Below are 25,007 nucleotides of genomic sequence, written 5' to 3'. Positions count from 1 at the left end.
GGAAATGTTTAGTCTCCCTGTTCTAGTGCAATGAGCAATGAATATTCAGAATGTGAATAATAGAAATCCTGAGATATTTTATTTTATAGTAGTACCATATGGAACTTTCTCCTGAGCTTGAGACCCATATATCCTACTACCTATGGGAATCCTATCTTGGATTTCAGAGGGCACGTGTGGGCCAAATCAGCCACTGCTTCTCTCCTGCTTACGACCTTCCAATATAATCCCAGTTGCTTAGAGAATAAGATCCTACACTTATTGTATAATGCCCCCTACAATCTGGCCTAAATTCAATTACTAATAATTCTCTCACACATTGCATTTGCATCTCCGTGTTTGGGCTCTTTACATGAATGGGCCCTTTACATGAAACTCTCCTTCCACCGCTGTTGCCTGGAAAAATCCTATTTACAGGGGACTCTGCTTAGGCATCCCTTGTAGGAAGAAAACCTTCACTGAACCCCACCATTGTGCTAAGTGTCCTTAAGTCTGTATTTTCATAGTATCCTATGAGTTTCTCAATTTTTAATCACCTCCCATTTTATATTTAAGTGATCTGCTTATTTGTTCATCTTTCACACTAACAATCTGGGAAAGGCTGGATCAGATCATACTTATCTTTGTATCCCTAGTACTTAGACCAATACCTGCAGAGAATATTTCCTTTTTATTTAATCTAAATGAACAGACTTGGGGCACCTGGGTGGCTCAGTCGGTTGAGCGTCAGACTTCGGCTCAGGTCATGATCTCACAGTTTGTGGGTTCAAGCCCCGCGTCGGGCTCTGTGCTGACTGCTTGCTCAGAGCCTGGAGCCTGCTTCAGATTCTGTCTCCTTCTCTCTCTGCCCCTCCCCCGCTCACGCTTCGTCTCACTCTGTTTCTCAAAAATAAATTAAAAATGTAAAAAAAAAAAAATTTATAAATGAACAGACTTGACTTTCTTCTGGTCGGTTATGTTCTGAGATCTTGTCACTGAACCTGGTCTTTAATCTCAGAAGTTGAAGGTTCCCATAGAACCAGCTGCAAAGTTCCCAGAACACTAACAACACTATGGCCAGTTAACTGGAGTAGGCTGCTGCGAATTGGCCTCCCATAACAGGTCCAGGGCTTGGAGCAGGAGCAGAAAAAGAAGGATGGAAGCTGACCAATGCAGATTCCTGTTTCTATTATTTCTTTTCATGTGCCAACCATCTCCAGAAGTTGCTGCAGAAGTTCAGGAATCCTCAGGTAAAAGAAAAAAGCACTTGGGTGACCATAGGGCAAAAGTATTGTGAAGGAAAGGGAATATGGTAGTGATCTGGGTGTTGTTCCTCCCAATGTAGAACATCTTCTAGGAAATGCTGGATAAAGATTTGTGTTCCATAGTAGAGACAAGAGAAGCCTAGCATTATTCTTCAGAGAGAGACCATGAGGTGAAGTCACCTTCCTTATAAAACAATAAAGCCTTGGGATGATGACAGTGCCCCTAGAGACTGTGATCTCCTTGGCCTTAGTATGGAGAGAAAAAGTATGGATACCTTCAGCATTTAGAATTGTTTCTTCTGCATGTGATACCCCAAAACCTTCTGCTTCTCCCTCTGTCTCTCTCTCTCTCTCTGTAGATGATCCTGGTGCTTCCCGGGAAACTGTGCAGCTCACAGATGTCCCAGCTACCATGGAATTCATTGCTGCTGCTGAGGTGGCTGTCATAGGTTTCTTCCAGGTTTGTCCAGTGACCCCATTTCTGTTCCCCCAAAGAACCGGAAACATTCTACCTCAGAGCAGACATGAGAGTCACCTGCTGGCCACTGCACTAGAAGTCAAGGGGCACAGACTTCACTTTCAGTTTATCAGTCTAGACCTCTCAATTTCAAGACATTCCCAGTCTCTGAATTATGTCTTTCTCACACTTGATTCAAGACTTCTCAGTCTTGGGGTGCCTGCGTGGCTCAGTCAGTTGAGCATCCAACTGTTAGTTTTGGCTCAAGTCATGATCCCAGGGTCATGGGATCAAGCCCCTCATTGGGCTTCATCACTGAGTGTGGAGTCTTCTTGGGATTCTCTCTCTCTCCCTCTCTCTCTCTCTTTCCCTCTGTCCCTCTCTTCCCCCCATCCCCCCCAAAAAAGAGTTCTGGATCTTCTCATCTATAAATGCTTTCAATGTTAAGTCAGTGTCTGGATTGCTGAGGCAGAGACCAGAGTAAACCCAACCTCTATCATCCAGGGAACGCATAAGTCAATAGTTAATCTCTTTCTAAAGCCTTACCAAGTAGGTAGTCCCTCACTTGTCTTTCTTTTTGTTTGTTCCGAAATGTTGAAAAAGGATGACATTTTGAATATTTGAGGTATTAGCCTCCATCTTCCAGATTGGCTGCCTGACTAATGAAAGCAGCCATAAATGAAAGGGCACCATTCCAGCATTTTTATCTTTCTTTGAAGGTAACATCTGGTTATTCTCACAGATCAAGCCCCTACTCTTATTGCAGACCTTCTTATCTATTTCCACTAATTAGTCACCATCACCCTGTCAATTCTGTGTACACAGCTGGAAATAGCTTCAGTGAGATGCATGTGGGGAAGGAAGACAGGGGAGCATGTTTCTCAATGATGAGAGATCTGAGCGGTAGACAGAAACGGCCACTTTCAGAAAGGCAGGGAGAGGCAAAGAAAGTGGGAATAGAGGAATTTGCAATAACTTAAACAGCCACCAGATGCCGTCCGTCATTTGATCCATGAGTAATTCCACTCTAAGGGGAATTAAAAAAGGGCAAGCCTAGATTAGCAATTGTTCATAGCCTCGGATGAACTCCACACACCCTGTCCAATTACCCCAGATGCAAGGTTAGTCAGCTTCTTTCTTTTTGCACATCTCTTCCTCCAGCCCAGAAAGATGTCGGAAAAGAATATGCTCCCTCCTGTTTATTGCCTGGAGCTGCTATGGGCAAAGGTCCTGTGACAGCAGGGAAAATGATGCCAGCTTGCTATAGAAGGACTGGATCATCGCTTAGATGTGGTTTCCCTGCTGTCTGCTGCAGGCCTGAGTTCTAGAGTTGGAACAACACAGAAACAGTATCTTCATGGGCAATACCTCAGGCTCAATGCAGGGGAAGAGGATTGTTCTTCCACATCCGGCACAAACTTTTGTTAATAAAACCTCTAAGTTCCATTTTAATTTCCTTTATTATTATTATTATTATTTTTTTCCTTTCAGGACCTTTGACAGTACCTATTTATTTCTGCATTCCTTCTTTCCTCCACAAATTGTTCCCAAGACATTTGCCTCCTCGGGTATATCAATGACGGTGCAGCCAAACTCCACAGGCGTCTATGATTTTGAGGCCCTTCTCTGCTAATAAACTGCAAGTTTTATGGGAAGGCCAGACAGGAGTTTCAGGCTTAGCTACAATTTTGTAGTTACCTATTAGCCCACCAAGCCTGGAAAATTCAACAATACCACTGCAAATTTACAGGCAAATGTTGTTTCACTTGACACTAAATCAAGTCTATTATTTTTTTATACGAGTGAGCACGTTTCTACTCCCTATTCCATTTCTATGTGTCTCTTCTCCAAAATAATCCCTGTGGGTTTTTTCCCCCTCTTGTTTTCAGGATTTAGAAATCCCAGCAGTGTCCCTATTCCACAGTATGGTGCAAAAATTCCAAGCCGTGTCATTTGGAATCAGCACGGATTCTGAGGTTCTGGCCCACTACAACATCACTGGGAACACCATTTCCCTCTTCCGCCTGGTAAGCTGGGTGGGCTGCTCGAGCCTTCTTCCAGTTTTTCCTTTTGGTTGTGGATTCACAAATTTGTGCAACTAGGAAGGGCTCTGTGACTTTAACACTAATGATGGTGCCAGGGACCATTAAGTCAGGGACGATAATGACAAAGACGGTGGATCAACTCAAGCTTCCCAAACAGGTGCTGTCATGAGTTGGAAAGAAGACTGGACTGAGCGTCAAGAGGTAGGATTATAGCACTGCTTTGTCACTGACCAGCCATGCGACATGGGCAAGTCACTTAGCAGTTTTTAGTTTCAATTCCTTCATCTGTAAAATAAAAGAGTTTGACCATATCATCTCTAAGGTCATTTTGAGCTCTAAAATTTTATATTTTTATATCACTGGGAGTTCGCTTACATTTACCAAACATGCATTAAACAATGTCTGTGTCATCTGCAAGATACGGATAATAAAAACATGTTAAATATGTCCCCTGCTCTCAATAGATCTTAAAACATAGTAGAGAATGTAATCATAATTTATAAGTATCTACAATGCAAAAAACATCACTGTGGATAAAGTATTATAATGGTTAAAAGGATAAATGCAATGCAGGAATTCTGACCAAAAAAAATGAGGAAGGAGGGGCACCTGGGTGGCTCAGTCAGTTAACGTCCAATTTCAGCTGAGGTCATGATCTCGCATTCACAAATTCAAACCCCACATTAAGCTCTTTGCTGACAGCTCAGATCTTGGAGCCTACTTCAGATTCTGTGTCTCCTTTTCTCTCTGCCCCTTCCCCACTTGCTCTCTGTCTCTGTCTCTGTCTCTGTCTCTGTGTGTGTGTCTCTCTCTCTCAAAAATAATAAATAAACATTAAAAAACTTTTTAATGAGAAACTGGACTGAACTGGAATTTAAAGGGTAGAGGGGTGCCTGGGTGGCGCAGTCGGTTAAGCGTCCGACTTCAGCCAGGTCACGATCTCGCGGTCCGTGAGTTCGAGCCCCGCGTCAGGCTCTGGGCTGATGGCTCGGAGCCTGGAGCCTGTTTCCGATTCTGTGTCTCCCTCTCTCTCTGCCCCTCCCCCGTTCATGCTCTGTCTCTCTCTGTCCCAAAAATAAATAAAAAAACGTTGAAAAAAAATTTTTTTTAAAAATTAAAAAATAAAGGGTAGATAAAATTTGGACAAAGTAGAGGAGCATTCATGTCCAAGGTGGGGAAAAAATTAAACTCAAGAAACAATGATCAAGCCACTTTGACTGGATCTCAGGGTACAAATTTGGAGAAAAAAAATATAAGACAGAGAAGTTTGATTGAAACCATATTATGGAGAAACTTGAATACCAATTTAGTGGGTTTGCATTTAACTGGGTTGGCACTAGAAAACCCTTAAAGCCTTGAGATCAGGAGAGTAACATGAACAGGAATGTGTTTTTAGCAAGATGATTTTGGCAGTGATGGCTGGGATGGATTGTTAAGCAAAAACACAAGAGTTAGAGAGGACTTTGGTTAGGCTGACAAAATCAATCATGTACTGAGGGTCTGCAGTAGAGAGGTAGCAATAGAAAGTGAAGAAAAGGCAGGTCCTGCTGCTGATTAAATATAAAAATTGTGGAAAGGAGGCAGTTTAAAGGCAGGGTATGTAGAAATAGTGAGGGCATACACAAAAAATTGGGTTTTCTCATGCTTTAGTTAGTTGTTGAGTTTGTATTGTTGGTGGCATATCAAGATAAAGATGTTCAGAATCCACTGGAAATGCAAAATTGGGACAAAAGATAAAGTTTTCAAGATTTCTGCACAAATGGCCTTCTCCCTCCAGCCTCCATCCTATATATTTCACTTCTCATCCACATCTCTTTTAAATGTGTTTTATATTCAGTGTCTCCAATTTTCTTTAAGCTCTTAAATACACTGCTATCTTATCTATGCCCCACACCCCCTCAAAACTGCTTTCACTGAGGTCAGCATTGCTTCCATATTTCCAAACCCAATGAACATTCTTTAGGTCTTACTTAAGTAAACATCTCTGCCATGTTTGACATTGTTGACTGTCTCTTTAACATTCTTTCTTTCCATTACTTCTAGGAGCCTACTTCTGGTCCTCTTCTGCTTTTCTTAGTCTCCTTGAGACCTTCTCTGCCTCCATCTACACTGCTTTCTGACCCAGTGCTCTTTCTAATCTGGTTTATAGAATTCACATTCTGTAGAAGCAGAGACTATTTCGTCCATTACTTCAACCACAGAGCCCAAAAAAAGTGTCTGTCATATAGCAGGTGCTCATTAAGTGTTTGTTGAATGAATGAATGAATGAATGAATGAGTTTTCCTTAGGTAATACAATTCTTATTGTTGACTATCATGGGTCTGCTGAGGATTTGAAGTGCTTTATCTCTAGACTGGACCTCTCTCATGATTCGAATGCTTGTTGTATATAACTATTTGGATACACTCATAAGCACTACCATCCCAACATGTTCAAAACTGAATTTATCATCTGCACCTGCTAAATTTTATTTGTTCCTCTAAACCAACTGTATTGAATGGTTATGTTCATTTGGTCTAATTTTTGCCCATTGCACCTCCAATCTTATTGAATCTATATTCCCCTTTACTTTTTCTACTTTATTTCCTAGTCTCTTAGCATCTTTGACATAAACAATTTCGATAGCTTCTTACTCTCCCTTTGTTACTTCATATCCAGTTTGTAGATTGGTATCACAATGCTGTATTTCAAATGGAAATTGGGCCATGGTATTGCCTTCTTAAAACCTCTTCAACATTCCCCATTTCTTACAAGATGAAAAACTGACATATTTAATGTTACATATAGTCTTTTTTTTTTTTTTTTTTAATTTTTTTTTTCAACGTTTATTTATTTTTGGGACAGAGAGAGACAGAGCATGAACGGGGGAGGGGCAGAGAGAGAGGGAGACACAGAATCGGAAACAGGCTCCAGGCTCTGAGCCATCAGCCCAGAGCCCGACGCGGGGCTTGAACTCACGGACGGCGAGATCGTGACCTGGCTGAAGTCGGACGCTTAACCGACTGCGCCACCCAGGCGCCCCTACATATAGTCTTTTATGACCTGGCCACTATCTGCTTCTCTAGTCCCTTTTCCAACATGCTCCTACCATAGGCTTTATCCTCTCACTTCCCAAGTATACACAGTTTGATGATACAACTCCATGATTTCACTCACACAGACTGTTCCTCTGCCTAAAATGCCATCACCCTCAATGCCCCCTTTCACCTAGCCTCACCCAGCTAACTCCTCAGATTCCAGTAAATGAGTTCAGACATTGTATCCTACACAAAGCCTCCAAGGAATCTTCAAATTGGCCCGCCTATTCCTCTATACTTTGATATCTGTATTTATATTTATCACTTTATAGTGCGTGTCATGTATCTTTGTGTCCGTCTCACCTACTACTCCATTAGACCATGAGCAGTTCAAGGGTAGGAACCACGAATTGTTCACATTTGTTTTCCAAAGCCCACAATATGCCTCTGGTCACAAAGACCCTCAGAAGTACTTGAGAAACTGACTCACCTCCAAAAGCACATCGGAGTCCCTTCACCAGTTCTTTCCCACCTGGACAGTAGTTGCAGGTGTGCATTTCACCATTGTGAAATTGGATTAAATGAAGCTCTTCCAATGAAAAGCTTTGGTAGGAAAGATGGAAAGTTAGGCTAATGCCTTTTGTGTGACTGTTGGACCACTGGTAGTAACCCTTCAATAAAAAAATTCTAATCAGCTACATCTCCACAAGTACTTCTCTCCCAGTTTGTTATTTTAAGTCTCATAAAGAACTGATTTTTTTAATTTGTTTTTAATGTTTATTTATTTGAGAGAGAGAGGGAGTGGGGGGGGGGGGGCAGAGAGAGAGGGAGACCCAGAATCCGAAGCAGGCTCCAGGCTCTGAGCTGTCAGCACAGAGCCTGACTCCAGGCTCGAACCCACAGACTGTGAGATCATGACCCGAGCCGAAGCTGGACACTTAACCAACTGAGCCACCCAGGTGCCCCTCATAAAGAACTGATTTTAAAAGTCTTGGTACTAAAATAAATAAATAAATAAGTAAGTAAATGTCTTAGTACTACCAAGATACACATGTGGGAAAGAAAAAAACAAGTGCTGTTGCTTCCAATGTCTCTACAGATTTTATAACCCCTAATAGGCACATTAGCTTTGCTTACAATCTATCCTTTGTGCAGCCCCGTAGATGACTTCCCAGAGCTGTTCATGCTCCCTTAGCATCTGCTTGTTGTTTACCGCGAAGGGCAGCCCCACTCTGAATGAACTCCTGGGAACCCTGTGGATGAGATTATTGCTGTACCATACCAAAAACAAACACACCGGTTCCGCCCTACTCCACTGGCAGGTCTGGGAGAGGTTCCGCTTGTGCTGCGCCAACTTTTAGATAAACATATTTTTCTCAGTTTATACTTTCAAACATTTGGTCCATATTTTAACAGGATTATTATTCAGGAGTTTGGGATGACTCTTTTTTTTTTTTAAAGAACATCAGGACTATGCATTTTTCAATGAGGAAATGGGAACCTGTTGCAAATTTCTTGGGCCCTACCTACCTTCATCTTAAATGTATAGTTCATTCTGTTTGTTTTTATGTTTGTTTTTAGTACCTAATTTATCATAGACACTATGCTAGGTGTTTTTCAGTGTTCTACCATTTAATTCTCGCACAAATCTGACGCAATCATTATTATGGTCCCTGCATTATCCAGAAGGAAGCTAAAGTTCCATGAGATCAATTCAGTTGTCAAAAGTGTATAGAGTAGGGGCGCCTGGGTGTCTCAGTCGGTTAAGCATCCACTTCGGCTCAGATCATGATCTCACAGTTCCTGAGTTTGAGCCCCACGTCAGGCTCTATGCTGACTGCTCAGAGCCAGGATCCTGCTTCAGATTCTGTGTCTCCCTCTCTCTCTGCTTCTCCCTGCTTATGCTCCCTCTCTCTCTGTCTCTCAAAAATAAATAAACGTTAATTTTTTTTTAAATAATTAAGAAAAAGTCTATAGAGTAAACAGACATCTGATTCATACCCAGCATAGCTGTCTCCAAATCATGCCATTTCTGTGATACTAGAGTGACTTTCCAAAGTACTTAACCCTGACAAAAACCTTTGTTTTTACTCCTAGATTCTATCTATTCTAATGCCTCTCATGCTAAAGCCTACTTATTCAGAGCACTTGCTCCTAAACGATTCCTCAACCCCACCCCCACCCCTGCCTTTGCACTACTTAAACCCTAGCATCATTTCTCCAGATTTACTCTAGGCATTACACATTTTGACAAAGAAATCTCAGGATTTAGACATAGAGAGTTTTCAATGGTAAGAACATATTTGGAGATAAACTGGAATAATGATAGGTGAAAACACAGTAAGACTGCAATGAGTTGACAGGACTGGGTGCTTTGAAATGTTTGAGCAATAAGAAGCCAGCAACTGTTATATTCATGGAATACACCACTCTCCAAAAACAGGCAGGACAACTATACAAACGTGATCAGGAAGAATTGAACTAAGTGGAACAATAATAAGTTGTGTATGACAACTTGTTTAGTGTGTACGACAGCTTGTCTTTTGTGAGGGTGACTGTAGGGAGACCCTCCACACTCTCTCAAGTGTTCTCATTGTTGCCCTAATGGAGGTATAATCCTGGGTTGAATAAACCATGAGCCTGTTCTAAAATGGAATTTCAGATATTATTTGAATGTTTATCTCGCTTTGGGTTTCTTCAATCACCTCTATTTTAAGAAATATAATTAGCCTAACTTTGACCCAATAGGATATGTAATGGAAACACAGTAAAAGCATTCTTCCATTCCTTACATGGTTATGTGCTGGCTGCTTATTATACGAAAAGCACCTTGGGGCACTGGGTGGCTTAGGTCAGTTAAGCTTCTGACTTGAATTTGGGTCAGGTCATGATCTCACAGTTCATGGGATTGAGTTCCATGTTGGGTTCCATGCTGACAGTGCAGAGCCTACTGGGGATTCTCTCTCTCTGCCCCTCCTCTTCTCTCTCAGAGAGAAAGAAAGAAAGAAAGAAAGAAAGAAAGAAAGAAAGAAATATGAGGAAGGAAAGAAAGAAGGAAGGAAATGAAGGAAAAAAAAAAAAGGAATGCACCTCTCCAAACAAAGAGAATCAAAAGGAATGAGTGCATAAAAATAAACTAATAAATGCAGGAAGTAAGGTATGTCAAATTATTCAGTTTTTTTTCTAAAGTATAGTTTTATGAACTCTATGGCAAGCTAAATGGTTTATAAAAACAAACCCAGGGACATGAGGGATTTTGTTTAACAAATGATTTCTCAGTGTTATTCAAGATATTTAATACTGTAACTGTGGTGTAAACTAAGACAACTTTAATATACTTTATGAAGTGCTGGGTTGCTAATTAAAGAAATACATAGAAATTCAAAAGAATATTGCTGAAGTACTAATGAACAGAAAAAAAAAAACACCTGATTAATCTTTTGGTATGATAGTAGTGTCTAAAACAAAATAATCCACTTCAAATATTCTTTGGGGAGTCTCAAAATTATATTGTAAGGTGGAAACTCTTCTGGTTTACAGTTTCTGTTTTTCTTCTGGTGCTTCTTTCTTGGGGAAGAAAAATAATATGATATCTCAAGTAAAATTCTTTCCAAACACTGGGGAAAAAAAATATATTAAAAATCTTTCCCCAGCTCTTGGTTTCAGGATCAGATTTTCTGTCCAGGGCATTATGCAAATACTTCCCTTTACAGAGGGAGATTTCCTGTTCGAATATTGTTTCCAGGAGCCCTACACATGACGTTCCAGAGTTTATTAGCTTAAGAAAGAGTGACCCAGTCGGCCATGTTTTATTAAAAGAAGCACTACAAACTGGAGAGACTTCAGGAGAGTGGTTTTTATTAAAACTCTTTGCTACTTCGAGAATGTTATCACCACTTAACATCCTCCGCCTCCAGTATGCCGCATTCCTTAAGCCCAGAAACACCTGGAGTAACTGGTCTTCCTGCTCTCCCTGTTCTGGGAAATGGGAAGGACTGCCTGGAAAAGAGCAGAGAGGGAGGGGCTTCCTGACCGCAGCACAGCTCTGTTAGGTGAGACCCAGCCGCTAGAGTTCCTAGACAAATAATCAGGAAGTAGACATATGAAATAGTAAAAGGACCCTGATTGTGATTATAATAATGATGAGTTTGATGTTTTCAATTAGCAAAGCCTTAAGTTCGAAGGACACATGCCAGCTGGCAAAGCAGGCCTTAAGCAGCCTCAAAGATCCTGTGGGCTCATTTTCTTTCTTTCGTCACTCTTAGTGCCCTGGGAAGGAGGATAAGAGAGGCTGGGCCAGGACTCCCCTAGGAAGACTTTCCCTTTTGCTTTTATATTTCTGCCCCAAACCTTCCCCTCGGTTCCACTTTGTGAATATTAAAACAATTAAATATACAGAGAGAGAGTTCACATTTTATTTTTATTTATTTTGAGAGAGATAGAGCATGCGCAGGGGGGAGGGGCAGAGAGAGAGAGAAGAAGAGAGAATCCCAGCAGGCTGTGCACCAGCAGCAGCGCAGAGCCCAACTCCCGGCTCAAACTCACAAACCATGACATCGTGACCTGAGCCAAAACCAAGAGGCAGATGCTTAACCGACTGAGCACCCAGGTGCCCCGCGACTTCACATTTTAAAATATCCTATGGTTTGGGGGCGCCTGGGTGGCTCAGTCGGTTAAGCGGTTGACCTCAGCTCGGGTTATGATCTCAGGGTCCATGAGTTCAAGCCCCAGGTGGGACTCTGTGCTGACAGCTCAGAGCCTGGAGCCTGCTTTGGATTCTGTGTCTCCCTCTCTCTCTGCCCCTCCCCTGCTCATGCTCCGTCTCTCTCCGTCTAAAAAAAAAATTTAAAATATCCTATGGTTTTGATGAATTTTTTTCAAAACTCTTATTTTGAAATACATATTTTTGGGGCGCCTGGGTGGCGCAGTCGGTTAAGCGTCCGACTTCAGCCAGGTCACGATCTCGCAGTCCGTGAGTTCGAGCCCCTCGTCGGGCTCTGGGCTGATGGCTCGGAGCCTGGAGCCTGTTTCAGATTCTGTGTCTCCCTCTCTCTCTGCCCCTCCCCTGTTCATGCTCTGTCTCTCTCTGTCCCAAAAATAAATAAACGTTGAAAAAAAAATTTAAAAAAAAAAAAAGAAATACATATTTTTGTACCTCAACATTTATTTATTTCTTAAATTTGAGTTGTGCAAAACAGTCATAAAATAATTAAATCGCTATCTGAGTGAATGTCAGCACTCCTGTGCCTCAGTGCCTAATATACAACAGGCACTCAACAAATGATTCATTTGCAAATGTATTACAGGAGATATATCCAGAATTAATAATATTAACCATAGCGTGCCTTGGACTTCTTAAAGGTGCATATTACTTTTAACTAACCAATGGGAAACCGCCTTGAACAAAAGAAGAGAAAAATATGCAACTGGTAGTCATCATGCGAAGGGCATAATGAGCAATCTTGGATTCCTAGTGTTTAATTTACCTTTAATTTACCTTTAAATGAATTCCTTCCTGCATAAACTAAAACGACACTTATCTCTGACTTTGCTAGGTTGATTCAGAGAAAGGAGCTTGGAGGGTAAAAGGATAGTTCTGATCCAGACCAAGAGCAGATTGGGTAGGACCTATATGAGAAAGCAGACATAAGGGAAAGGGGTTGAGATGTCCAAGGGTTGGCAGCCCAAGGATCTCAAAAGTGATTCAAACTATTTTAAGAAACAGAACTGTTCAGAAGCTAGCATTTGTCTGTAGGCATAGTTGCTCTGGGTGATGGAAGTATTATCTTGTGCTTTATGGACAGGAGTAGATTGGGGGAGGGGAATGGAAAACTCTGGGGATAAGAATTGACAGTATGAAGTCCTATCTTTTAATGTATCTGAGTATGGTGGAAAGGTAGCTCTAAAATGCTAATCTGGGATTACAGACTAGGTAAACAAATAATCCCTTTCACCAATAACAATTTATTTTAAAATCCAGGCAAATAGTAAAGGGGGCAAGAGTCTTTGGAGAACTAGCAAGAGAGAGAGAGAGAGAGAGAGAGAGAGAGAGAGAAATAACTAGACTAAGATCTAGAAGATAAAACCCCAAAAGGAAAACCCTGTATTGGGACCGCTTTTTGTCTAGGGGGCTCTTCTTGCCAGTTTTTAAAGAAATAGTCAAGAGTCTGAGAAGTTTCACAGCTTTTTTTGTGACACTCAAGGAACCTGAAAAGTAAATGTTGAAATCCTGGGCCCAGATGAGGAAGTAGGAGGTAGATTTAGTAAAACAGACTTTGCCCCACTTTGAACCCTAAAGAACAGTACCCTAAGAACAAGGATTTACCATAAGTAAATCATCCTTCCCAAGGACTACAACAAATCATCTCAATCCCTGAAATTGGATTAGGATGATCGTATATGAATATATATATATATATATATATATATATATATACATACATACCCATGCACATAGATATACACACATATACCTCTACACATATATAATTATACTTATGTATCATATATATAATCTACCCTTAGCCATGCCATAGTATAATAGCTGACTCAAAGAAAAAGAGAATAATTTTATTTATTTATTTATTTTGAAGTTTATTTATTTTTGAGACACAGAGAGACAGAGCATGAATGCGGGAGGGTCAGAGAGAGGGAGACACAGAATCTGAAGCAGGCTCCAGGCTCTGAGCTGTCAGCACAGAGCCCGACGCGGGGCTCGAACCCATGGACTGTGAGATCATGACCTGAGCCGAAGTCGGACGCTCAACCGACTGAGCCACCCAGGCACCCCAAAAAAAGAGAATAATTTTAAATCAGAGAAGAGATTACCCTCAAAGCAACATCAAAAAGGCAATACTAAATTTCACTGGTGACTTCTCAGTGGCAAGAGTGGAATGTTACATATAAAGAATTATATCTTGCAAAAACAGAAAGAAAATAATTGTGAACATAGACTTCTACCTCCAGCAAAAATAGGCTTGAAAAATAAAGCTGAAATAAAGATATTTTCAGAAACCAAACTGAGAGATTATGTCGCCCAAAAGATCTGACTCATACTAAAAGGTGCTTTCTAGACAGAGGGCAAAACATCCCAGATAGAAGCTCAAAAGTACAGGAAGAAATGAAGAAATCTCACAAAAAAATATGAGATTTAAAATTGTAATACACAATAATAATCATCTGTGAGCCTTGAGTGTGGGGTCAGGGTATATAGTTGGATGGAGGAAAACTGTATTAAATTGTTCTAATCTCTACATTGTCCAGGAAGAGACAAAATTGCCAGTTAAAATTAGACTCTGACAACTAAAGAATGCATGTTGTGTAGTGCATGCTGTTATCTTCAAAAGAATGATTGTAGCTTGTGTAACTTCTAAGCCAATCAAGGGAAGGAAGGAATAATATAAAGTGCTCAATCAATTCAAAGTAGTCCAGAAATGGAAGAAAGTGGGATTTGGAACAGGCAGAAACAATGGGAAATGCATATGGAAATAAATATATTAGTAATTACATTCTATAAAAAATAATGCAATGCAAAGACAAGGATTGGCAGACTGGATTAAAAAATACAACTCTGAGCTTTTTACAAAGGACATATTTTAAAACATAGGGACACATGTAAAATAGAAAGATAGATTGAAAGTAAAAGGATAGAGTCTAATACATGGCCTAAGAATATATAAGCAAATCTAACAGGGTTATAAGAAAAAATGGTTAAATTCACAATCATGTTGGGAGATTTTAATACTTTTTTCCCCTCAAGTTAATTTATTTATTTGGGGGTGGGGGAAGGACAAAGAGAGAGGGGAAGAGAAAGAATATTAAGCAGCCTGCGAATTGGCTTTCAGAGCCTGACGCAGGGCTCGAACTCAGGAACTGTGAGATCACGACCTGAGCCAAAACCAAAAGTCAGTCGCTTAACAGACTGAGCCACCCAGGCACCCCAGAGATTTTAATATTACTCTCTTGATAAAATAAACTGGTTAAACAATTCAATAAGAATATAGAAAATTTGAATTATAAAATTAACCAAGTGAGTCATTAGTTTATACAGAATACTATATTAAAAAACTGCAGATTATGCATAATTTTAAGGACATATATAACACATACAGAAGTTGACAAATGCTATAAATAAAATGTAGAAATTAAGCTACAAGGTTAATACTGATTACAAGATTAATATTGATTCATATCAATACAAGATTAAATTAAGTTCTTAAGAGCCAATAGGTTAGAGAAGAAATAAGAACAGAAATTGGAAAACATTTGGATTGAATGATAGTGAAATCTACATATAAAATTTATGGATACATTTATAGCCCTGTAAGGAGGAAATGTGTAGATTTTAATATATATTTTAGAGAAGGATGATGATAAAAATCAAGGATCTAAGCATCCATTTTAAAGTGAGAGAAATAAGTTCCAGGTAGATCTTAGATCTATTGTGAGAGATAAAATAATAATGTTTATGGGAGATAAGAGAATTTCTTCATGACTTTGGTGCAAAGATTTTTAAACAAAACAAAACAGGGGCGCCTGGGTGGCGCAGTCGGTTAAGCGTCCGACTTCAGCCAGGTCACGATCTCGCGGTCCGGGAGTTCGAGCCCCGCGTCGGGCTCTGGGCTGATGGCTCAGAGCCTGGAGCCTGTTTTCGATTCTGTGTCTCCCTCTCTCTCTGCCCCTCCCCCGTTCATGCTCTGTCTCTCTCTGTCCCAAAAAAATAAATAAACGTTGAAAAACAAAACAAAACAAAAATACACACTAGTTACCAAGGAAAATATTGATAACCTCAACTACATTGAAATTACCTTCCGTTCATGAGAAATAGCCAACAAAAGGGAAGGTCCCTGTGAAGGAAGATATGCCATACAGAAGCAACAAAAGACTCACATAACAAAGTGTATAAAAGCATCTTCAAACCAGTGAAAGAAAGATAGCTCAATAGAACAATAAGCAAATGATTTGAATTGACACTTCGTAAAAGAGGACATACAAGGGGTTACTCAGGGAAATGCAATTAAAGCCACAATAAGACATTACCACACATTCACCAGAATGGATAAAATTATAAAGGCTGGTAATGCCAAGTGTTGGACCAATGGGAGCTTTCAAACAATATAGGCGTAAGCAGAAATTATTATCTACTTTAGAAAATAGTTTGGCATTTTTTTAAGTTTATTTATCCATTTTGAGAGAGAGAGTGTGTGTGTGTGTGAGTATGGGAAGGGCAGAGAGAGGGGGAGAAAAAGTATCCCAAGCACAGAGCCCAACATGGGGCTGGATCTATGACCATGAGATCATGACTGAGCCGAAATCAAGAGTTCAATGCTTAACCAACTGAACCACCCAGATGCCCCAATAGCTTGGCAGTTGTTGTTAGTTGAAAATACACACACTCTCTAATGAAAAATCCCAATCCAAGGTATATGGACAACGGTTATGTCCCATGAACAAGAGTGTTCGCTGCAGCATTATTTTAACAATCAGAAACTGGAAATAACCTAAATATCCATCAGCGTAAAATGAGTAAGTTTTGCATATTTATACAATGGAGTATTATATGCCAAGGAAAATGAGCAAATTTCAGCTACATGTGATGACATGAATGACTATATACAGAATGTTAAGCAAAGAAATGAGATATGTGTACATAAAATATACTGTTAATTTCTATTTTCATGAAGTTTTAAAAAAGAAAACTAAACCATAGGATTAAAAAGTGCATCTTTAAGTGCATCTAAAGCTATAAAGAAAAGGATGAAAATGCCCACCATAAAAGTCAGGTAATGGTCAACTTTGGCAAAAAAAAGAAAAGGCAAATTATGGATTAGAAGGGAAGACAGAAAGCATCAGGAGTTCTGGCAATATTCTACTTCTTTACCCAAGTGGTGGCTCCACAGTTGTTTGCTCTGTGATAATTTTTTAAAAACTGAGTTTTACATTTTATGTTTCATGCTTTTCTCTGTATGTGCATATTATTTCACATTAAAAGGTACATACATAAATCTGATTATGTAAATGTAAACCCTTGACTTCAGGTTCTTAGAGTGTAATCTATTTAGCTTGACTTCAAGGCCCTTCAGAAGTTTGCCCCAGCCTACCCCACTAACCTTGTCCCTCTCCTACCCATACTCAACTAGAATTACTGTTATAGTTATGACAAACTAACTGCAGCTTCCAGAACATAGGATCTTTCATCTTTTTGTCCATTGTAAATACTGTTTTTCGAATTAAAACTCTCCCCATCCTCATTCATCTAACCAAATTTTAGCTATTTTTCAAGACTTACTTCCTCCTGGAAACTTCTCTGCTCTTCCTTTAGGTGATATATAGGCCCGTGATTCCCCTGTGATGACATTTCTGTATCCCACAGGACAGTGTGTTCTTTGAAAGTGGAGAATATTTCTTATTTCCCTTTATGTCTTTTGAGTTTTAGTGCCTGACATGTGGTAGATAGTCCAGAAATATTTATCAATGAATAAATAAAATCAGAACAGTGACAATTTTATCCTTTTTGTGTTACCCAGGTGGATAACGAACAATTGGACTTAGAGAGCAAAGACATTGAAAGCATTGATGCCACCAAATTAAGCCGCTTCATTGAGATCAACAGCCTCCACTTGGTGACAGAGTACAACCCTGCGGTAAACAATAGTCCTTGGCTCCAGACCCTTAAGTCCCTATGTCAGGGAGGGTACTTGTCTCCATACAGAGATCTCTCCTTCCAGGAGTTTTAATCCTTTGACCAATAATAACAGTAACTGATATTAACTGAACACCCAGCTGTTTATGTTGCAAACTTTACTCCAACCCTTTAAGTTTGATAGACTTGTCCCTCCTCAACAAAGAAAGAAACAGAGTTAGAAAACTTAAACACTCATCAGACGGCTAGGAAGGAAGAGAGCCAAAATGTAGAGTCAAGGTGACCGAGTCAAACACTTCTGAGCTTTGCTGTCTGAGAGTGTTCGCTAAAAGCAACTCATCTAAGCAACACTCTAGACCACACTTCTCAAACAAAATTGTAATCGATGCTGAAGATCCACTTTTCCAAAGGCATCAGTGACCAATCCACTTGCAAAATACAATTTAATAGAAAAATTAAATATTAAAAAATAAAGCTCACTGATCACATACTTGGATGTTACAGCAAATGTAAAATTTCTACAAAAGTTTTTAAAACTTCGTCCTACCTCCTTGTGGACCTGTAACTAACAGTTCTTGGTCTGGCACCCCCTACACATGCCTAGACCCTCATGGTGATGTAGCTTTCTTTCTAGATTTATCTTCTTATGGTGTTGCACACTGCATGCCACCTGGGTGAAGGCATCAGCCCACCCATTCTGATCATCTTCTGGTCGTCTAACATTCTACAGCGTACACAGTGAATTAATTACCTTCTATGTCCTGTCTTTTCTTTTCCCTGGTGTAGAACATAAGGTGATAGCGTATTAATTTCCAGTGATCTCATCAGTTCTGAAATGCTGTGCATTCTCTAATAACAGTACTTTAGAGCACATCATGGTTTTTAGAACTCACAAAGCCAATTCACACCCATTTTCTCACTTAATGTTCACATTGATTTTTTGAGGCCAAAGAGAGAAAATTACTATGCCCATTTTATCAAGGAGCACATTTAAGATCCAAGTGACTTATTCAAGGTCACTAAGTCAGAAAGGTAGAACTGAAGGCAGAAATTTTAACTCCTGATGGATTAGCTCATATTGTCTACTCCCATTTCACAGGAAAGAAAAGAGAGTTCAGAAAAGGGAAGTTCCTCAAGGCCATATGACTAGCAATTTGAGCTTCCGAAACAGCTCTCTGCACTTGTCCCTGCTTTTTTTTTTCATGACTAGTCTGACAGAATCCTGTGGTTTTTCCATTGCCCCACACAGCCTTCAATAGGAAACACCCCTTTTCCTGTTGACTAAATTCCTGTCCATCTTTCACACCACGTTTGTCTTCATAGAGCGGTGACTCCATTTCTACCTCTGTTAAGATTCCAAACACATGCACCCCAGGGGTATTGGCAGCAATAATCAAAAAGGCAGTTTTCTCCTAGACATCATCATTCTCATGATTATATTTGTAGAGGTCAGGAGTGCTTGTGGGAAAAGAAAAGATGATCTTAGAGTCCCTAGGTTTATGGCCCCAGGGTCCTGGAGTTCTGCAGGCTAACTAAACAAGGACTGGCCTTCCTGAGTTCTTGTGCCTAGTTCATTTCTTATCTTATAAAGTAATGACATATTACTTTAATGACAAGTACTTTAATTACTTTCACTCCACATTAGTAGTGAAGGCAAATCACATCAAGAAGAAATTAGGTAAGAATTTCTTTAGAAAAGCAAGTTCACCTTTTGTTGTGACTTCTACATTTCCCAAAGGTGATATTTTTCTCATTTGGAGACCTGCCTCCTCTAGTATAGCTATTTCTCATCTGCTGTTGACGCAGAGGTTTGCACCAGTAACAATGAGGAGGCAGAAACTCACAATCATGTATTAAGCCAGCTGTATACGTTTAATGCCTACACTTGATACTTAGCTTCAAGGTGGAAAATCAGACTGTCTGTTAAGATTAAATTAATCACTTCTGATATACCCAAGACAGCTGGGTATACCCAAAAAGTAAGACAGCTGTACTTTTTGACTCTTTAGCTTTGATTTCTTGACTTCCCCAAAATTATTCTCCAACTCAGCTCTAGGAGGATACATGCATGCTTTAAGTTTAGGTAGCAGGATCTAGTAAAACAAGAGACTCTTATTTAACATCCAATCTCCCAAATTTAAAATCTAAGAGCTGGCTTTAAACTCCAGGTAGAGGGCCTCCTGGGTAGCTCAGCTGGTCGAGCAACCTTCAGGTCATGATCCCAGGGTCATGGGATTAAGCCCTGCATCAGGTTCCATCCTAAGTGTGGAGCCTGCTTAAGATTCTCTCTCTCTCCTTCTGCCCCTTTCCCCTGCTCATTCTCTCTCTCTCTCTAAAATATAAATTAATTAATTCCAGGAAGAAAGTTTTGGAAAAGAGCTCATTGAACACTCCTTGCCTACTTGGCCAATACTGCTGGAAAATCTCTATGGAGTAGTGTGTAGCTTCCAGAAGAATCCGACCTAGCTGGCTCCCCTTCTCAGCATCCTGGGACTCTGTCTTACAGTTCATTCATCCACCATACTCTCGCTTCCTGTACACATGCTAGTTTTATAGAAATGCTTTCTGTATTTAAGCAGGAGAGGTGAAAAGGGATAGGATTTATTTAAAAGAGACTCTGGAGCACGGTTTCAGGAAAAGAAAGAAAAAAAAAAAGTGAAGAGAGCCAGTGCCATAGTTTCATGCTCTCTCTTCTCCTCACTCTGGCTCATGGCTGTACTACTCCCCTCCGTCACTGATAACTTCATGGGAAATCACCATCTCTAATCAGCAAAAAAGGGCCAATGCTTCTGGCCTCCTGAAGAGCTTATCTTATTGCTGAGGTTCCAGGCAAATGGCTTTCATTTGAGTTGGTTTAGATGGGGTTTTGCCATTAACTATGTAAAAGGCAGGACAACCTGATGGTTAAGAGCATGGACTCTGGGGTGCCTGAGTGGCCCAGTTGGTTGAGCTTCTGACTCTTGATTTTGGCTCAGGTTATGATCCCAGAGTCGTGGGATGAAGCCCTGTGTTCAGGCTCCACACTGAGCATGCAGCTGCTTAAGTTCTCTCCCCAACTCCCCCTCCCACTGCCCCTCTCCTCTCCTCTTGCTTTCTATCTCTCTAAAAAATTCAAAAATAAAGAGCATGGACTCTGGAGCCAGACTGCCTGGTGTGAATCCCAGTCCACAATTTATGTAACTTTGGGAGAGTTTATGCCTTAATTCCCTCATGTATAAAACTGAAACTTTGAGGATCAAGTTGGTTATTATATGTAAAGACCTGGAAACAGTGTCCAGCACATAATAAGCATTCAAAAGTGTATCTGACTGCTCTTGCAACATGGAAAGGGACTGAGAAGAAGTAACTGATAAGTTACATGATATATTCGTTGTCTATTGATGTATAACAGATTACCCCAAAATGTATCAGCTTTTTTAAACAGTAAAGTTTGATTATCTCACACGGTTTCTGTGGGTTAACAATTTGGGAGAGGCTAGGCGAGGTGCTTCTGATCTGGGGGTTCTTGTGAGGTTGTAGTCATTGGTCAGAGAGGTAGTCAGTCATCTGAGGGTTGGACTAGGGCTATAGGATCTGCTTCACATAGCCGGCAAGTCAGTGCTGGCTATTAGTAGAAGACCTTCATTTTGTGCTGTGTGAATCTCTTCAGAAGGCTACTTGTGTGTCCAACACTGGGACTGGCTTTCCCCAGCATGAGTGATAGAAGAGAGAAGGCAGATGCCCCTATGTTTTTGATGACTTAACCTTGGAAGTCACACTCTGTCATTTCTGCAATATCCCAATGGTTGCTCAGTTCAGCCTTTTTCATCATGGATGACAGGGATCTACACAGTTGCATGACTGCCCAAGGGGAGACTTCTGGAGGGCCAAGATGGAGGCTAGTTGTGTTATGGGTGGATAGTTCTCATTTATATTTCAGCCTACCTATTTACTGGGTTGCCACTAACGGTTTGTTGTTGTTGTTCCTTGTCTATTCCATTTAACTATAATACACTTCAATTTGCCAGACTGCGATTGGCCTATTTAATAGCATGATTCAGATTCATCTTCTACTGATGATGAACAAGGCCTCCCCAGAGTATGAGGAAAGCATGCACAGATACCAAAATGCTGCCAAGATCTTCCAGGGGAAGGTAAGTCTGGAATGGCAGATACCCTTTTGAATACTCAGTACTAGGACACTAAAAAAGGCAGATGGGTCCAGGGAGGTTAGATAAATAAGGAAAGTGAGTATGATTAAGAGATCATGAATTAAGAACTGGGACATAATAAGTCACATTACTCCTTTTTAAAATTAAAGATGTTGCGATTGGGGCACCTGGGTGGCTCGGTCGGTTAAGCATCCGACTTTGGCTCAGGTCATGATTTCGCCAAATGAGTTGGAGCCCCGCGTCGGGCTCTGTGCTGACAGCTCAGAGCCTGGAGCCTGTTTCAGATTCTGTGTCTCTCTCTCTCTCTGACCCTCCCCCATTCATGCTCTGTCTCTCTCTGTCTCAAAAATAAATAAACGTTAAAAAAAATTTTTTTAAATAAATAAATAAAAATAAAGATGTTGCGATTGCTGTATTAGGTATTTACCCAAAAGATACAAAAATACAGATTAATAGGGGTACATGCACCCTAATGTTTATAGCAGCATTATCTACAATAACCAACCTATGGAGAGATCCCAAATGTCCATCGACTGATCAATGGATAAAGGAAATGTGAATTTATATATATATATATATAAATATATATATATGTGTGTGTGTGTGTGTGTGTGTGTGTATAATGGAATGTTAGTCATCAAAAAGAATGAAATCTTGTCACTTGCAATGATGTGGATGGAGCTAGAATGTATTATGCTAAGTGAAATAAGTCAGTCAGAAAAAGACAAATACCATATGATTTCACTCATATGTGGAATTTAAGAAACAAAACAGATGGGTATATGGGAAGGAGGGAATAAAAGAGATGACAGGGAAACAAACCACAAAAGACTCTTAATGATAGAGAACAAACTATGGGTTGCCAGAGTGAGGTGGGTGGGAGGTGGGCTAGATGGGTAGTGAGTACTAAAGAGGGCACTTGTGATGAGCACTGGGTGTTGTTTGTAAGTGGTGAATCACTGAATTCTACTCCTGAAAAACAAAAACAAACAACAAACAAACAAAGAAAGCTGATTAATGAGTTTCCTAAAAATAAAAAAATTAAAACTTAAAAAAGGTACAAATATTTTCAATATGAATAAATTGAAGCAATAAAGATAAACTTTTTTGCTTGCAAACTCAAAAAAAATAAATTAAATTAAGTTAAAGATGTATTTCATACTATTAAAGACCTATATAACCATATCTTCCCTTGGTGGTAAGTCTATTTTTTTTCTGCATTGAAAAGTGAAGAAAATAGAAACCCAAAGATGCTGAAAATAAAAATCACTTTTTAGTCACAATTTATTTATTCTTTGCCATTGCCTCTTAAAGTTTTAAACTCAGGACTTATTTCCCATATAAAGCACCTATCATACCTGGGGCCTACTAGATGTCCCATAAATGTTTATTTCTGTCCCCTCTCTACTTTGTACAGTTCTGTTTGGTATGACTGAAATAGTAAAACTTCAACCACTTCAAGGCTACTGCATTAAACTAGAGACATTTTCAATACTGACATCTGTCTGGTAGTAACATAAGTTGACTTTCTGGTGGTTGTTTCCCTAACACTGGCAGTTTTCAGTGTTTCTAAATGTAGACGATCCTCTAACAAGAATATTCTAAATATTTCTACTTTGGGTAGAAGGTTTGATTTAATAATATAAAATAGTTGACATTTATCAAGCATTTATCATATGTTAAAAACTGTACTGAAAATACTAGATGGATGCTCTCATTTAATCTCCCCCAACAAAAGCCTATCTTGCCGATGAGAACACTGAGCCTCAGAAAGGCTGAGTAATGTGTCAAAGTCACACAGCTAGAAAGTACCAGACACAAAACTTAAAATGTATCATCTGCTTTTAACCATTAGGCTATCCTTGCTTATGTAGCTAATCACTAAAGTTGCTTCCAATTCTCTGTCCTTAAAATTAAATAAACTTGATCAAAGGGGTAAAATACCAAAGCAGTGAAAAATAAGAAGCAATCCATTCAATTGGATGGCACAGACCATAAGTTCAATCAGTATAACCTGCAACAATCGTGAAAAGTCTCTTTCTCTTCCGGACCTCAGATAGACGTTTCCCTGTCAAACCTCTCCAACTGCAGATTCTTTTTATTCTGGTGGACAGTGGTGTGAAGGCCAATGGGAAGGTGATCTCATTTTTCAAACTAAAGGAGTCTCAACTGCCCGCTTTGGCAATTTACCGGACTCTAGATGAGGAGTGGGATACACTACTCAGAGTGGAAGTTTCAGTGGAGAATGTGCAGAACTTTTGTGATGGATTCCTGGGAAGGAAACGGCTGGTAAGTGGGAGACTTCAGGAAGAGCAAGTTGAGTGTTACTCTCTGTGTCTTCTCATTTCCTGTTGAATAAAAATTCTTTAAGCTCTACTGGATTTGACTAAGAGCAAAAGTACATGAGGATATGGTGGACAGGATCAGGAGGCTTGTTAGGATAGAATCGTGAGAATAGAACTACACATGCATCTTTGGAAGGTGTCTTGCACATGCAAAGGAGCTGAATTTGGGGTTTTACCATTCTGTTTGCATTATTAATGGGAAATAAATAAGATTCCCATATATAAGAGTTCGTGAAATAAAAATTAAAGATGGATTTAGGTCTTCCAGGAGTAATTACATAACTCATTTTGCTAATCTCTCAAAACCAAGAGCCCCAAATCTAAATAATAGTGTTGTGATGTTTTTCAGAGAGAAAATCATGAATCAGAAGAAAAGACTCCAAAGGTGGAACTCTGAGCTCTCCCTGATACTCCCGCATACTACTAAGAATTTACACGATATAACAAAAGGGCAACTCAAACTTCAGAGATGCTAACCAACAGGATGAACAGGCCTTAAACACACACACACACACACACACCCCTCCATTTTGTTCCTTAAAATCTCATTTACTCTCCTTATTCTTTCTTTTAAATTGTCTACACTCTCTCACTACCCATCCTATCTTCTTCTACGCATTCATACTGTGTAGTCTCATACACAGCAACACACATCACTGAATGGAGCCTTTAAGAGAAATATTGTGATATTTCTTTGAAGGAGAGGCATTCCTGGAGGGAGGATATTCTGATTTGTCATTTAATATTGAATCTTTGGGGCGCCTGGGTGGCGCAGTCGGTTAAGCGTCCGACTTCAGCCAGGTCACGATCTCGCGGTCCGGGAGTTTGAGCCCCTCGTCGGGCTCTAGGCTGATGGCTCGGAGCCTGGAGCCTGTTTCCGATTCTGTGTCTCCCTCTCTCTCTGCCCCTCCCCCGTTCATGCTCTGTCTCTCTCTGTCCCAAAAATAAATAAAAATAAAAAACGTTGAAAAAAAAATTTTAATATTGAATCTTTACACTGCACAGGACGTACATGCAACATAGTTTCTGCTCTTTAGTGGTTGTTCAAGGGTTGAAACTCTACCTTCCTCATGAGCACATGTCCCTCTCTAACTCCCAGCCGAGAA

The 25,007-nt window shown here is 40.0% G+C and overlaps 1 protein-coding gene across 1 annotated transcript; it reads left to right on the top strand.

Moving 5' to 3' along the window:
• Positions 1-1,065: 1,065 nt before the first annotated feature.
• ERP27 (endoplasmic reticulum protein 27) lies at positions 1,066-24,670 on the top strand. The gene is made up of 7 exons (XM_047865135.1): positions 1,066-1,229; positions 1,604-1,704; positions 3,591-3,728; positions 17,290-17,406; positions 21,413-21,538; positions 23,648-23,845; positions 24,251-24,670. Exons 1-7 carry the CDS (start codon positions 1,136-1,138, stop codon positions 24,296-24,298), a joined length of 822 nt encoding a protein of 273 aa, XP_047721091.1. The 5' UTR covers positions 1,066-1,135; the 3' UTR covers positions 24,299-24,670.
• Positions 24,671-25,007: the final 337 nt, after the last annotated feature.

This window comes from Prionailurus viverrinus, chromosome B4, assembly GCF_022837055.1.
Source record: "Prionailurus viverrinus isolate Anna chromosome B4, UM_Priviv_1.0, whole genome shotgun sequence".
Lineage (NCBI taxonomy): Eukaryota > Metazoa > Chordata > Mammalia > Carnivora > Felidae > Prionailurus > Prionailurus viverrinus.
The sequence above is the reverse complement of the archived record's forward strand: the minus strand, read 5'-3'. Positions and strand labels throughout refer to the sequence as shown.

Bases quoted from the DNA above. Each gene is read 5' to 3' on its own strand.
- ERP27 (XM_047865135.1), top strand. From the start codon at position 1,136: ATGGAAGCTGACCAATGCAGATTCCTGTTTCTATTATTTCTTTTCATG. The intron at 3,729-17,289 runs GTAAGCTGGGTG...TGTGTTACCCAG, and splicing joins CCATTTCCCTCTTCCGCCTG to GTGGATAACGAACAATTGGA. The intron at 21,539-23,647 runs GTAAGTCTGGAA...CTCCAACTGCAG, and splicing joins CCAAGATCTTCCAGGGGAAG to ATTCTTTTTATTCTGGTGGA.